The 16,114-nt window shown below is 35.9% G+C and overlaps 1 protein-coding gene across 2 annotated transcripts; it reads left to right on the top strand.

Annotated features, from left to right (window-relative positions):
* Positions 1-266: 266 nt before the first annotated feature.
* LOC145628651 (pleiotropic drug resistance protein 3-like) lies at positions 267-14,636 on the top strand. 2 transcript variants are annotated; one of them, XM_081681005.1, is made up of 26 exons: positions 267-348; positions 451-2,533; positions 2,618-2,741; positions 3,027-3,112; positions 4,421-4,505; positions 4,828-4,987; positions 5,074-5,150; positions 5,967-6,020; positions 6,133-6,223; positions 6,323-6,624; positions 6,742-7,020; positions 7,381-7,694; positions 7,845-8,005; positions 8,087-8,190; positions 8,726-8,879; positions 8,979-9,107; positions 9,236-9,309; positions 9,425-9,757; positions 9,849-10,139; positions 10,512-10,595; positions 10,725-10,858; positions 10,958-11,185; positions 11,978-12,149; positions 12,514-12,768; positions 13,807-14,116; positions 14,198-14,636. In XM_081681005.1, exons 2-25 carry the CDS (start codon positions 2,154-2,156, stop codon positions 14,071-14,073), a joined length of 4,338 nt encoding a protein of 1,445 aa, XP_081537131.1. In that variant the 5' UTR covers positions 267-348; positions 451-2,153; the 3' UTR covers positions 14,074-14,116; positions 14,198-14,636. The 2 variants fall into 2 exon arrangements, with proteins under 2 accessions (XP_081537131.1, XP_081537132.1); XM_081681006.1 differs by lacking the exon at positions 267-348 and having other exon boundaries at positions 2,413-2,533; positions 2,671-2,741.
* Positions 14,637-16,114: the final 1,478 nt, after the last annotated feature.

Genomic DNA, 16,114 nt, shown 5'->3' with positions numbered 1-16,114 from the left:
AACTCGGATTAAGGCAAATAATATATCGTTGGAAAGCTCTAAAAAACTACTCTCCAATCCGATTGGAATCAGATCAATTATATTCCTAGATCGTAAGATAGACTAAAATACTAAACTCGGTCCAAAACTAACACAAATACACTATTTCGACTATATCGGTAGAAAATGTGAAAAATAGAGTAATTCATAGAATGTAATCGAAGTTCCCATGTATAAAACTATAAAAGTGAAGCCTAAGTAAAAGGGTAAAACCAGCTATTGCGTCGATTAAACTTGACTAATTTACTAATGACGTTGAAGGAGCGATTTATCTTTTAGCACCAGTAATCTTACATAAAAATTGAGAGTGTAATCTAAATTCCCCATATAATATATTGAATTATAATTGTAATTTGTCATTGATAATCAAATTCCATTTCTAATTTCTGCATTATTTTTCCTTGATTGCAGGCAGAATATCATTTAGCAGCTCAACAAGATCAAGGGTCAATCAAAAGCAGGCACATTTTTCAATTTCTTTACTTCAATTATCTCAATTTCTTAGTATTTCCTTGATTTTATTTGTTGTTCAAATTTATCTGCATATTTTGTGAGTTGGGTAATGTTTTGCACGTAAATTAGTATGTGAATTGCAATTTTTCTGTTTAATTTTTGCTTGAAATTTGAAGGATTATCCTGAATATTTATAAGCAAATGTATTCACCCCAGGAGAAATTTAAGTACTTGATTAGTTTATTGTAGTTAGAAGTAATATAATTATATACAGATTACTGATTGTCTATTTTAATACTCCGTAGCTGACCATCTGGTCGTGAGGGTTATTCTTATACTCTCTCGAGATGTAGTTGTCGCATTGTTCCAACCCCTAGTAATTAAGAATATAGCATGATTTTGCACCAAAAACCCAATATAATACATTTATACAAGCAGTTGTCATTTCTATTTACCCCCAATTACTGGGATTGAATATTGAATAAACTCGAGCAAAAGCAACCCTTTTTCTTTATTTGAATCATTTCTATTGATGAAAGAGTTAGGCTATACACAAACTGGTTGTATCACTATAATATACTACGTATGATTGATAGAGTTTCTCTTTGAAGATGCAGCCTTTTTAGTTTATACTTTAGGAATCTTTATGGGAAATGATGTTGATTATGTGTTGCAACACTGCGTTCAATATGAGAAAATCTAACACTTTCTTTGTCCAAGTAGTATTCAATATTTTTGTCAAATTATAGCTATTTTGAATGCTTAATGAGGGCATCATTTGAATACTATAATAGGTTTGCTGAAGTTTGAAAAAAAAAAGAGTGCTTATTTATGTAAGCAATGATGCTACCGAGAACCAAATGATGTAGGTTAGTAATAGGCTATTACTGTAATACTTTTGTGATTATTATGTAGGTTAGATAGATAACACCCTCAAATTGTAATTCTTTGAGTTGATTTCTATCTACCATACTCCTCTTTCTCTCTCTCTCTCATTGTGTATTTTTCATTTGCACATACCTTTCATTGTGACTATTTGGATGTTAATATCTTGCCAATGCATAATACGACACAATTAATCTGTTAGCTCATAAAACTACAAACTGTTAATTACACTGCTGCATGCCAATTGTTTAATTATAAATTCAATGTACAAAGTACTTACTATTTATATGTCAAGACCGGGTAACTCCCCTCGGGGTATGATGGAATGGCCTTTTTATTCATCATCAGTCCGGATCCTGAATTTATTATTAATTAAGTCAGAAATTTAATTCATTCGACTTAGGAAGCTGAAATTAAGTCTCTTGTACAGCTGTACTCGTATCATATTATATTCAATAATTTCTGTTATTAAGTTGATTCGAAATCTGATACATTTAGATTGTTCTATGTCGGTCTAATGCTATGCAAATTAAGTGATGGTCATGTTGCGTGTAATTCTTAGTACATGCATCCATCATCCCATCTAGTGTCCCATATGAGTTAATTTTTTTTTTGGCAGATCTGATTTTTGTTAGACACTGATACACTTGTTATGATATTTATTATATTTTCTGCAAGTGTATAAAATAATTCATACCATTTAAATGAATAGATAAATCCTTCTCCTATTTTCCATTGTCTTCTTTGCTTCTTTGATTCCATTCCAGTACTATGCTATGTCTCAATTCTTTGATGATGAAATTGAGCCCCAACATTCTGAACTGGCAGAGCTTGGTAAAAGCTCAAGATTGTCGTTCCAGAGTCACAAGTCCAGTTTCAGAAGAAATACATCTTTGGATTCTTCAAAAGATGTCCTTGATGAGGAGTTCATTCAGGAATGGGCTAAAATCGAGAGGTTACCAGCCTATCAAAGATCAAGGATGTTATTGTTTGATAAATATGATGGTGGAAGCACAATTAATGCCAATGGAAAACGGATGATTGATGTCTCCATGCTTGGACCTCTAGACCGCCATCAATTCATTGAGAAGCTCATCAAGCAGATTGAACAAGATAACCTTCGGTTGTTGCAGAAACTTAGGAAAAGAATGGAAAAGTAAGGTTTATCAAAACTATGCAATACTGTATCATTTGTTGTTATGTGGTTGTCCTATAATTTTGCAAATTTTCTCCTGTGTAGAGTTGGCTTACAATTTCCTACTGTCAAGATAAAGTATAAAAACCTTTTTGTAGACGCAAGGTGTAAGGTTGTGGATGGCAAGCCCCTTCCTACTCTGTGGAACACTTTTAAAAGTAGTCTTTCTGTAAGTACATAAGGAATTTGGAGAATTTCATATGTAATCGTAGCTCTTTGTTGTAATTCTCATTATGGAATTTTGTCATTAATTCTTGTTCGGTGTCTAAACTATGATGTCATTTACCACTATTTATGAATGCATGAAGCTGAAATGCTGAATAGATGTTAATGTTATTATAAAACGAGACTTGTTCTTTTTTTCAGCTTAAAAATTTGTCTAATTCACGAAAAGAAAGAACTTAGTCAGCGGCCCCTACTCTGAGTTATCTACTTGCAATATTCTATTGTACAGGTCTTCTCCAAGCTATTGAGGTCTCAATTGCAAGAAGCAAAGCTTAGCATTATTAAGGATGTCAGTGGCATAATCAAACCTGGGAGGTCAGTGAATAATTTATCTACAAATTGAGTATTTAACTTTGTCCTAAAAAGTGTTAGACAGAACAACTGTTTCATGTGTAAGCTTGTATATGGTCCTCCCTCGTCTAGTGCTAAGAATTGTTCGACAGAAAAAACTACTTTTATGAGAAGAAGCTTGCATGTGGCTCTTCCCTCATCTGGTTCTAATATTACTGCAGTCAAGCGTTGGTCAGTGTCATGCTGCTGCTAAAGTATATTCTTCAATATGTAACATTTAGCATGGTACTTTCAGTTTTATGCTCTCTCCTTGATAGAGTTTTGTGCTGCTTAATGCTTTTCAAAAGTCAGTCTATGACTTAGTGGTTCAAAGATTATCACATGCAGATAAGTTGGTACACTATTCATTTGCAGTATTGTGGGTGACTGGGTGGTGTTCCCAACTCTTATCACAATTCACATTAATGTAACTTCCTAATCTTCTGGAAGCATGACAAATCTGGATATGGCGTCAATAGATGTTCGCTTAATATCCTCAGACTGAAGTGTTTGAGACAACATTTACACTACCATACTCCTACACTGCTAGTGTTCTTCTAATCCAAGCTGATAGAATACTGATGTTATATTTTATAATGAATGAGTTATTCTTCTTTAGATATGCTTAAAATGGCATATCATTTATCCAATGTGGCCAAGTTATATAAAAGCAAATTAAAGAGCTGAACAGGGAGTGGGGAAGACACACAGAGTGAATTCCTTAATTCAAGCTTTCAAAAAGACCTCTTATATGGGGTCTGCTGTATGGCCTAATAGCCCAATAAAGAAACTTGATGCTTAGGTTTGTTTCTATTATGACTTGTAACTTTCAAATTTGTGAATTTTAAGCTTTCTAGATTTTCTACTCATTAGGATTTAGGATAGCATCAGTTCTCTGTAAGGAGTAGAAAGCTATTACATCTAAGATTGTGCAGATTGAAGTTTGGAGAGCTTAATCTAATTGACAATGAACAGCCTCCTATCTCTATGTTCAGAGTTACTAGAGGCTGCGAGCTTTGAGATACTGTGGTGATTAAAATGCTCTCAGATATTTTACATATGAGTCTGTGCTTTACGTAATGTGTACTCTAATTTATTTGAGTATTTTCTGTTTTTCTTAGGGATTTAAGGTAGGCAAGTTGGAAGGTTTGCTAGTAGTAGAACACTAGATTAGTCTGTATTAGAAGTCTTAAAATCAACTCACAGATCTCTAGAGTATCTAGATGTATTATGGTCATCTTTCTGAAAGTCTTCTGGACAAGTGCCTTTATATAGTTGCTGGTGATTTTGCAGAATGACTCTACTACTTGGTCCACCTGGGTGTGGTAAAAGCTCCCTTTTGTTGGCACTTTCAGGAAACCTTGACAGCTCTTTGGAGGTTTTTTTTTTTTTAATTAAATATTATGAGTTTGCCTTACCTCTTAAACACTTCCATGATATATGTCAAATGCAGCTAAAACATTCCTTTTACTTCTGTATTTCTTTATTTCTTGCATTTTGGTTCTGGGGATGAGAAGTTTTAACTTAAATTTTTACTGTACTTAAGCTGTTAAACCTCATTGTTATCAAATCCTCCATGATTCTATTTTGAAAGAAGCATCGTTAAGGGAGAGAATATGAATGGGGTTAATAGGAGTTTTCATTTTCATAAACAGCCAGTGTTTTCCAACTCCTACACATATTGTTTCTTTTTATTGCAGCTTAAAGGAGATATTGAATACAATGGGCACAGATTTGAAGAATTTATTCCTCAAAAAACTTCTGCTTATATAAGCCAGCATGACCTGCATATTCCTGAAATGACTGTGAGAGAGACAGTTGATTTTTCAGCTCGTTGTCAAGGTGTGGGAAGCCGTGCAGGTAAGTTTATTCAGTTCCTGATTACTGGTTTTTTTGAATGACCATTCATCACGTCCAAGTAATAATGGAAGTTTGTTGCTCTTAAGACTTGTTAATTGAGGTCTGTAAACGGGAGAAGCAGGAAGGAATCATTCCAGATGCTGATATAGATGCATACATGAAGGTATTCCAGCCATGATTTTGTCTTTGCAGCTCTATGTATCATCATTTTATGCTATATTGCTAACTTGATCCCTTGCTTCCTTCAATACTGATTTTATTCAAATAAATGACAAATTTTCTATTGTACTAGCTGTACCTAAATCAGAATTTGACAGCTCTCACTATGCTTTCTACTCAGGCAAATAGCAAATGTGATTGCATCATATGTTGAAAGGTTTGTCTGTGGTAAAAGCTCCCTTTGATATGTAATTTATGTTAAATAGATCTGTTTGGCATATTGCTTTGCACTTTAAATTTAATATAAACCAATGCCAGCAAAGGTAAAGCTCTTGATTCTAGCCCTTCATGTGATTATTGTAAGGTTCATTTTGGTTGCTGAGATGTTATTGGTGATTTATAGTTTCATATTTTCATAGCCCTCTCACTATATTTGTTGAAGAAAAGATAACTCTCATATTCCTCAACAATTTAATGAGTTCCTTGTCCCTTGATCATGAGTGCATATTCTGAAATAGAAACTCCTCAAGAGATCGTCTGTAACTCTGTATATTCTTATTTCTGGAATCTCTCCTCTTTACGAGGACTATATGAGAGTTGATGAGGCATTTGCTTATACCTGATTGATTTATGCTTCTTCAAATAATTTTCAAATTACATTTGATGTCTATGCTTTGCTTTAATCATTTATTTAAACACTTAATTTAAAGAGATGTAGCAAGAAGGGATGAAAAGGACTTCCAGTCCTCTCTATTAATTTTTATGTCTGAAGTACCATGGTGTTTAGTAAATGCGTGCATTTAATCTAATGATTTAACAGGCAATAGCTGTTGAAGGGTTGAAGAATTCCTTGCAGACAGACTACATACTTAAAGTAAGTCTTTTAAAAAAATCTTCTTCATATTTGATTTTTCTAGTCAACTTGTGGTTTATAGAAGTTTATTGTCAATCACATGCTCAAATACTTGCCATCTGTTCTCTGTCAGATTCTTGGACTTGATATATGTGCTGACACTATGGTTGGAGATGTTATGAGGAGAGGTATCTCAGGTGGTCAAAAGAAAAGATTGACTACAGGTGCTTCAGTGAATTGTGCATAAAACAACCATTCTTTAACTTGAATTAGAACATACTCCCATCAGTCTGAAGAATTGTTGTTGTAATGGAATTTTGTAGGTGAAATGATTGTTGGGCCAACCAAGGCATTATTTATGGATGAGATAACGAATGGCTTGGACAGCTCTACTGCATTTCAGATTGTCTCGTGTATTCAACAGTTGGTTCACGTAACAGATGCATCTGCACTGATTGCCCTTCTTCAGCCAGCACCAGAAACCTTTGATCTTTTCGATGATGTAATTTTAATGGCAGAAGGAAAGATTGTGTATCATGGGCCTCGTGATTGTGTTCTGGAATTCTTTGATACCTGTGGTTTTAGGTGTCCCAAGAGGAAGGGAATAGCTGACTTTCTTCAGGAGGTAACAGTTTTTCTGGTATTTGGTGATACAAGCTTAATATTATGAAGTGACTGCATTTTTCTCTAACTTCCTTTTGCTAAATGTAAAATCCTACACTTGATACCCTTTTTTCTACAGGTTATTTCACAAAAAGACCAACCACAGTACTGGTTTCGCAAAGAACCTTATGGCTATATCTCTGTAAATATGTTCTGTGAGAAATATAGGGCATCTCGTGTTGGAAAGACTTTATATGAAGAGGCTTCACAGCCACCTGTGAAGACGCAGGTTGACGATTACACCATCTCCTTTTACAAGTTTTCTCTGCCAAAGGGAGAACTCTTCAAAGCTTGTTTTTCAAGGGAATTCCTGCTTATGAAGAGAAACTCTTTCGTTTATATTTTCAAAATTATTCAGGTTGTTTACACTTCACAGTGTGCTTACAACTTCTATTTCTTCTTTGGGTTATTGTTTTGACAAATAAAGTTCAAAAGTTGCTTGTTGTTCATGGTTTTGCTGGGGCACACCTGTATATGTTTGTTGGAATGCATGTACTGTTTTAAAATGTAATTATTTTTTCTGGGTTAGTAATATAAACAGCAACTATGAAACCATGAGGTTATGGGTTTAAACTTCAAATATCTCCTCTCCCCCCTCCCCCTCCTTAAAAGTCAATTTCAATGTTCAGTTATATGTAGTGTGTATATATGTTAGAGCTACATTGAATTGCAACCTAATTTTTGTTTCTTGTGTTTTTCCTGATATTTCCACTTGCAGTTGGTCATTATAGCTCTGATAACAATGACTGTATTCTTACGTATACGGATGCATGTTGACATTCTTCATGCAAATTATTATCTGGGCTCTCTATTCTATGGTCTTATCATGCTTCTTCTTGATGGATTTCCGGAACTGTCAATGACTATCATAAGACTTCCTGTTTTCTTTAAACAGAGAGATCTGTATTTCTACCCCGCTTGGGCCTATGCAATTCCGGCCACTATCTTGAAGATCCCTTTGTCCATTTTGCTTGCTGTTATCTGGACCTCACTTACTTACTGTACCATTGGATATGCTCCAGAAGTTGGAAGGTAGGTTTTGAGGAGTTATATGCTGTGACAGTGTACTCTTGGTTGTGACTGTCATTGTTTAGTTGCTGTAACACTCATCAATCTTAGTACTTTTGTATTCTAATTAACCAGATATTGGAATAAATTTTGAGAGTTTTCTGCATATTTCAGGTTTTTCTGCCAAGCACTTCTATTTTCTGGTGTGCACTTAGCATCAATATCCATGTTCAGGCTCTTGGCTTCTCTGTTTCGTACCACAGTTGCTTCCACTTTTGCTTCCGTTATTTTCATACTATTTGTTTTCATATTCAGTGGATTCATAATCCCACAATGTAAGAATACTTGTGAAGTTTTACCTAATAAAATTCGCTGATCATCTGAATACTATTACTTACCTGTGTTTTTACTTACAGCTTCAATGCCAGTATGGTTAAGATGGGGATTTTGGGCTGTGCCACTTACTTATGGAGAGATTGGTCTTGCAACTAATGAATTTCTTTCTCCAAGGTGGCAGAAGGTAAGCAGTTAGAGGCATGACAATTATGATGCAAGTTTATGTGCAAAAATTTGACATGCTAGAATGAACAATAGGATTGTATGATTGATCCTTTGCTTTGATTATTTATCTCAAAGATATATGAAGAACCTGCTAGAAGACCATCTTGGTCATTCTTGATTGTTGTATTAATTTGTTGATTTTTAACTATAACAGCTAGTTGGATAATCCACTGGAGTACTAGACATCAGTGCTCTGCTCATGTCCTCTTGGATAATGACATTCTAGCTAGCAGTTTCATCTTTTCTAAGTTGAAAGAGAGAGGGAAAATGGATCCCTCCCTCTCATTCCCTTCCTTCCCCCCAATCCTTTTCCCAAAAAAAAAGAATATGTCCTCCTTCCTTTCTCATCTCTTCTTTTCTTTCCATTTCTTTCTATCCAAACAAAGTGTTAATGCTTTTCTGAAAACTTCAAAGTGTTGCTGGTGTTTAATTCATTGAAAGTACTTGGTGCATTTGCTCCTCATCTATTAGCTGATTCTTATTCTTATTTGTAGATGCTTGCTTCGAACACAACGATAGGTCATGAAGTACTTCAATCTCGTGGACTACTGTTTGACGGTTACTTTGTCTGGGTTTCGATTGGTGCTTTGTTTGGGTTTTGCATACTTTCCACGGTGGGATTTACTTTGGCATTAACTTACTTGAAGGGTGGGATTGTCTTTTTTTTTTTTTCTCTTTTTTTTTTTTTCTCTAGAAACAGGTCATAGTAACATTACTGATTTAAATTTTTCTTGATTATATTTGTAGCTCCGAGAGCATCTACGGCTTTCATCTCTAGAGAAAAGCTTTCTCAATTACAAGGATCAGGAGATCCATATCAAGTGGACAACGAGCTAAAAAGTTGTGGAAAAAAAAGCTGTGTAGAATCTAATAAAGGTTTAAAAAATTCATCTGAATTTCCTATTAATTAGCATCGCTCATGCGGACATTTTTCTTTATAACATTTATTGCTATCGGCGCAATTTTGTCGTCCAGCATTCTCAAACGTCTGGTAATTATGGCAGGTTATATGATCTTACCATTCCAACCCCTTACAGTAACATTTCACAATGTGCAGTATTTCATTGATACCCCAATGGTAATCTCAAAACCAAATTTTATAAGCTTGAGGTCCTTTTCTGCAATACGGTGTTCATAAGCACCCTGGGCATTTACTGTGTTATCATAATTTATAATTATTTTGCTTGTCTTAGGAAATGAGAGAACGGGGCTTTACTGAAAAGAAACTGCAGCTTCTGCATGATATCACTGGTTCTTTTAAGCCAGGTGTTCTTACCGCGCTGATGGGTGTCAGTGGAGCTGGAAAGACGACTCTTCTTGATGTTCTTGCAGGAAGGAAAACTAGTGGCACCATCAAAGGGGAAATTCGTATTGGAGGATATCCAAAGGTGCAGGAAACATTTGCACGAGTATCAGGCTATTGTGAACAAGCAGATATACACACTCCAAATATTACCGTTGAGGAATCACTTATCTTTTCTGCCTGGCTTCGGCTTCCTGATAATGTTGATTCAAATACCAAAACTGTATGACATTTATTCACATGGAAAGAATTGCAAGTCTAGTTCCGACTTATATTGAAGTTTACATTGCAGAATTATCTTAATTTCATTTCAGGAATTCGTTAACGAAGTCCTTCAAACTGTTGAGCTCAATGAAGTAAGAGATGCCTTGGTTGGCTTACCTGGTGTCAATGGTCTATCAACTGAACAAAGAAAGCGGCTAACTATAGCTGTGGAGCTTGTGGCCAACCCATCAATTATTTTTATGGATGAGCCTACAACAGGTCTGGATGCAAGAGCAGCTTCCATTGTAATTCGAGCAGTAAAGAACATTGTTGCTACTGGCAGAACTGTTGTTTGCACCATCCATCAACCAAGTATTGACATGTTTGAAGCATTTGACGAGGTAGGATACTTTCCTTGTTGATAAAAATCACTATGGAGTATATCCCTTAAAACAGTTACTTGCACCCTGATATTATGCCACTAACTTTATTGCAGTTCTTCTAACTTCACTAGTTAAGAACGTATGGAATCATACTAGATGAACTAAATATCTTATTGTCTTAGTGATTCATCCTAATCAATGTAGGGATATATCTACTAATCCTGACTTCATAATTTTACATGCTGCGATGCATCATTGATTAATTATTACCCTGAAAAACTGTGATGTTTTTTTCTCACTTCTAGCTCTACCTTTCCTGTTTAATACGAAGTATGTAACTGTTTGGTGGGTGTTTGAATCTCTGGGTGTGAATGTATTGTTTTACTGCAGTTGATTCTTTTAAAAACTGGTGGACGCATAATATATTCTGGACCCCTGGGCATGCAATCAAGAAAAGTAATTGAATATTTTCAGGTTGGTTTATCTTAATGTCCTTATTTTATGCTAGATCTTTTGTTTAATAATTTAATTGGATTTTTACTGCCTCTTAGATTTTACTTTAGCCTTACTGTGATATCTTTTTTTGGTTTTGTAATTGAATAGACTATACCTTCCATGCCCAAGATCAAAGATAACTATAATCCTGCAACATGGATGTTAGAGGTCACTTCTGCGTCTTCTGAAATTGAACTGGGGATCAATTTCACAGAAGTTTACTATAACTCTGTTCTTTGCCAGTAAGTGTTGTGGTACTTCTCTTCTTATCTATTAGATTTTTATTTTATTGGTTCTTTATGTATCTTCCTGAATCATGTTGACTATTATGTTAACTCCAGGATTAATGAAGAGGTTGTACAGAAGCTAAGTCTCCCTTCTGTTGACTCAAAGGATCTCCATTTTCATAGCCGCTTTTCACTATCTGGTTGGGAACAATATAAATCTTGTCTTTGGAAACAACAGCTATCTTACTGGAGAAGCCCTTCATACAATTTGATGCGTCTCTTGTTTTCCCTTGTGTCATCTCTAATATTTGGATTGTTGTTCTGGCAGCAAGGGAGGAACATGTAAGTTGGGGCAGTTTCTTTAGGAATCTAAACTTAATTCTCTTTCGAATTACCTGCTGTTCTACAACTAGTGTCAGTATGGAATTATAATATCCTTAAAAAAAAAAATAGATGCACCTAGTTGTAGAACTGATTATTGGGTGTATCTGGAAGGGTCAATAAAGGGTCACCTTGTCATGAATCAGAATAGCCAAAGCGAGTTTCAGACTCGCTGGTTGATATGAATATGTTAATAAACAAGCAAGAAAAAGTAAAAAGGTGAGAGACAAAAGTGAGCACAAGTGAACACAAAATTATAGATGTAATTTTTGTTTTTAACTTTTTATAATGATAGATTTCATACACAAATTTTGTTGGGCTATCATTTTGGCCTTATATTGACCAACCTTTTAAGTTGACCCTAACCCTATACCCATTACCCTGTTTATTAGCTAGCTCTACCTAGGTGTCAGGCTTTCATATATCCAAGTATATACTTTGTATGTCATATGGCAGGGAAAATTTTTTCAAAAAAAATTGCAAGGTTTTTGTAAGTGTGCAGAAATTTTCTAATTTGTCATCAGTTGTATGATTTCCGAATTTTGAAGTATTTTTTAGTAAGAAATATTTGGTCACAATTCTTTTAGAAGTTGCTTTTCAGTAATAATGTGATGTGTGTTTGCCAACTGCTACATATATTCAAGACTTCCATGTTCCATGTCAAATTATATTTTAGATGGGATTTGGGTCATGATGTTCTTTGAGATGTTGCTCACATATTTACATCCAGCAATATGTTCATTGAAATGGCAGAAAAGATGAGCAAAGTATGTTCACAATATTTGGGTCGATGTTTGTCTCTGTGACATTCTTGGGGATAAACAACTGTAAATCTGTCCTTCCTTTCATCTCAACCGAAAGAAATGTTGTTTATCGGGAAAGATTTGCTGGGATGTACTCCTCGTGGGCTTATTCTTTTGCACAGGTATAGCTTTTTTCCATACCTGGTTTCATTTGAGCCATTCTTGCTGTAACTAGAATTTGTTTAGTTCTAATATATCTAAGAAAACATTTAGCTTACAACTATCAACTCAAAATCATTTTTTTTGTTTCATCTTTAAATACATCTTTTGTTGAATGCAAACAAGAATTCAGGTCAAATTTAGTAGTTCTCCATATATTTTTACACATTTCCTTTGCTCACCTTTTTTACCTTTTTTTTGGGGGGGGGGGGGTGGCAGAAGGGGTTTTTGCTTCCTATCCTGAAAGTATATGAAATCTTGATTATTACTCAATTATTTTGCGTTTTTTTATTAGCTTGTTTCACTTATCTAGTTGCTGATTTACAGGTCACCGTTGAGCTTCCATATCTTCTTACAATAGCTCTAATATTCACTATTATTTCATATCCGATGATTGGGTATTACTTAACAGCCTACAAGTTGATCTGGTACTTCTATGCCATGTCCTGTACTTTGGTGTATTTCAATTACTTGGGTATGATGCTTGCATCATTGACACCAAACTACCAGATGGCTTCAATCATAGCATCAGCTAACTATGCGCTGATGAATTTGTTTTCTGGATTTCTGTTCCCTAAACCGGTGAGTTATGTAATTCAAATGCTCTCAACAGTTGCCTATATAACATTATAACATTGACCAAAAAAAAAAATCATGGAAATTATTTCATAAAAGAAAAATATACCTTTCTAGGAATAATTTTGTTGTATATTATGCATATACTAAATGATATAAACTTTGATAAGTTAATCATGTTATGCCCTCTGTTAGTAGTATTAGTCACTTGTACTATTTTGTGTTCAGAAAGGATAGCTACTTTCTTAAAGTAGTGCAATACAGCCAGATTTCCCAAAATATCTCCAGTGATGAAGAGAAAAGAGTATAGATTAATGATTATAAAGGTATATAAGTAAGATCATGATAAATTTCGAAGTTTTAGGGGATGAATCTATCATGGAAATTGTGAAACAGTGCTTATGCTTCTAGACTTCAAAGGGGGCATTATCTTTTCTTTCTGGCTAGAATTCAAATTACTGCCTTACTGGACTTGTGTTTAAGGTGGCATAAGCATAAGCCGTGCCTACCTGCTTGTGATTAAGGTGGCACGGCTGTCTATAATAGGCTCTTTTCATTCTGTCATGGGCTGGTGCCTCTGTTTAGACATTGGGATAATGTTGATGTGATAGCTGCTGCGTCCTGTGGTTATGGCCGACCAGCCTTATTTTCCTTTCGATTTTTTCAACTTATATCAAAGCCCAAAATTTAACTTGCACAAAGTTAGATGGGTTGCTTCTGGTTGACATTCTGTAGGCAGAAAGTAGGTTGTCTGGATCGTGTTCAGCTCAGATATCAGATATTGAGCCATTCAGTTCATGTTCACTTGGGTTCAGATTTTTTGAGTCTATTGCTAATTAGCTTTTAATGATAAATTAATCAATATTAGCTGCACGAATTTTGGGTCATTCAATTTTGCTTTGTGTGAAAATTATGCTATGTAATTTTGGGTATAATTTAAGCTTGGATCAGGTAATCAAGTACTTAGTTGGTATTGCCAGATCTTGAACACATACATACCTCTTATTTGTTGGAAAACTGAGATTGCAGTGGTATTCCTTGCAGCAAATTCTCAAGTGGTGGCAGTGGTTATTTTATTTGTGTCCAACTTCTTGGACTCTACATGGTCTGCTGTCTTCCCAGTACGGTGATATACATGAAGAAATTACAGTATTTGGCAAAAGCACTACAGCCTCTTCGTTCATAGAAGACTACTTTGGGTTTGATCGTAATCATCTTGGCCTCGTTGCTGCTATGTTACTTATCTTCCCTCTGACTTTTGCATCTCTATTTGCAATTTTTATCGGAAAACTTAACTTTCAGAGGAGATGACTAGCTGCATAGTCAAATTTGACGGGTTCATCATTTTGTTAAGGTAGGATTTCATTATTTTGGCTAACTACTTATACGAGCTTGGTTGGCTAATGCTTGGGTTTTTCTTTTTATCTATTTACAGGAGTTTGTTTTCAAATTGTCAGCAGTAAAGGCTAGGACGGGGTAGATGCATTCATATCTATATTGAGCTTTACAGGTATCATGAAAATTTAGTTGCTTCTTTTGTATGTTTTTACACAGGAAGCAACCAATTTTTCAAGTCCTGGAGCCAATGTACAATGTATCAATTAGTCGGTCAACCTGTTGCTGTTTAGAATTTACAAACAACAATGGAGAATTTACATGGAGAATTCTGTATACATGGAGAATTTACAAACAAGAATGTAACTTGTCGAAATGAATTTCGGAGTTTGAACATACTCCATAATTGTTTTTCTGGATAATATAGTTATAGTTTTCGGTTACTTTATCAAGTATGTCATTAATTATAGGAAAATTTGATTCTAATAAATCCAACCTGTGTGGTCTTATTTTATTAATCCGACCTTTCGATTATTCCTCAATAATCCAAGCTTTGGGGTATCTTAGTCTATTAGGCCAAACTGACCTGCTACTTGTTGTTCAGGTAACTTTTTTTTTTTAATTTTAAATTTTATTGGGAAATTCTACATGGTGGCCTCAAGGATTTAGTTTTTCTACGTGGAATACGAAGTTTTTTCCAACTCTCTTAAGTGGCCCCAAGGTTTTGAAGAATTATGCATAGTGTCCTTTTTTTAGGTTTTTGGCTAACCTTTACAATTAAAATGGTTAACCTTTGATTTTTTTTATTAAAAAATAATTTTATAAACAATAAAATTTATAAAAACCAAAAAAAAAAAACCCAATTACCAACCCAACCACCACCACCTCACCGGAACCCTAACCCCACGGCCCAGCCGCCCCCCTCGCCGACCGACTGACCAGCCCAACTCCAAGTCTCCAACCACTCCCTTTCCCTTCCCCAGCCAACCACACAAACGTGAGCCCTTCCCCCGATTCAAGCCCCTCCTCCGATTCAAGCCCCTCTCCCGATTCGACATCCCCTTCCTCCACCGCGAGCCGGCGAACCTCTCCCGATTCGACCTCCCCTTCCTCCACTGCGAGCCAGCGACCCCAAAACTAAAACCCTTAACCCAAACCCAGATCCCCATTGCCTAAACTACACAAAATTCGTTGAGGTTTGGGTTTGGGGCAGTTCCGATGAGGGAGAGGGTCAAATCGGGATAGGGGAAAAGGAAAGCGTGTAGCTGGCCGATGAAGGGAAAAGGAGTTGTCGATGGTTGGGTTTTAGGGTTAGGGATCCGGCCGGCGAGGTGGTGGTGGCAGTGGGGTTTGGGCACTTTGGCAGGTGGTTTTTTTAAAAAAAATAATAATAAAATTATTTAATATGGTTAACCAAAAATTAAAAAAGTTAGCCAAAAAATCAAAAATTGGGCACTATGCATAATTCTTGAAAACCTTGGGGCCACTTAAGAGAGTTGGAAAAAACTTCGTCTTCCACGTAGAAAAACTGAATCCTTGAGGCCACCATGTAGAATTTCCCAAGTTTTTTTTAACAAAAATAAGGATTTTAAGCAAAAACAGAAAAAAAAAATATAAAAAAATAAAACCAACCACCAATCACCAGGCCACGACCCACCTTCCCCCAGCCACCCCCACTCCTCCCCCTCCCCCCTCCCCCTGCCAGCAGCCCCCTTTCCGACGACTAGAACCAGCACGCGAGTCGGCGAAACCATTCCACACCACGATCCCACCCAGAATCCCTTTTCCCATCCCGTCGAACCCCTACATGGCCCACGAATTTCAGGATGGAGGTCTTAGGGTGGTCGAATTTTTGAGAGAGGGGGTTAGGGTGGTCGGATTTTAAAAGCGACAGGCTATGGGTGGACGGATTTTGGAGGGGAGGGGCTACGGGTGGTCGGCTTTATGAGGGGAGGGGTTACGGTGGTCGGATTTTATAGGCAAAGGGATGGGGTGGTCAGATTTCTGAGGGGAAGGT

This window comes from Chenopodium album, chromosome 4 (genome assembly GCF_948465745.1).
Source record: "Chenopodium album chromosome 4, dcCheAlbu1.1, whole genome shotgun sequence".
Lineage (NCBI taxonomy): Eukaryota > Viridiplantae > Streptophyta > Magnoliopsida > Caryophyllales > Amaranthaceae > Chenopodium > Chenopodium album.
Note: the sequence above shows the minus strand (reverse complement) of the source record. Positions and strands in the feature narration are given on the sequence as shown.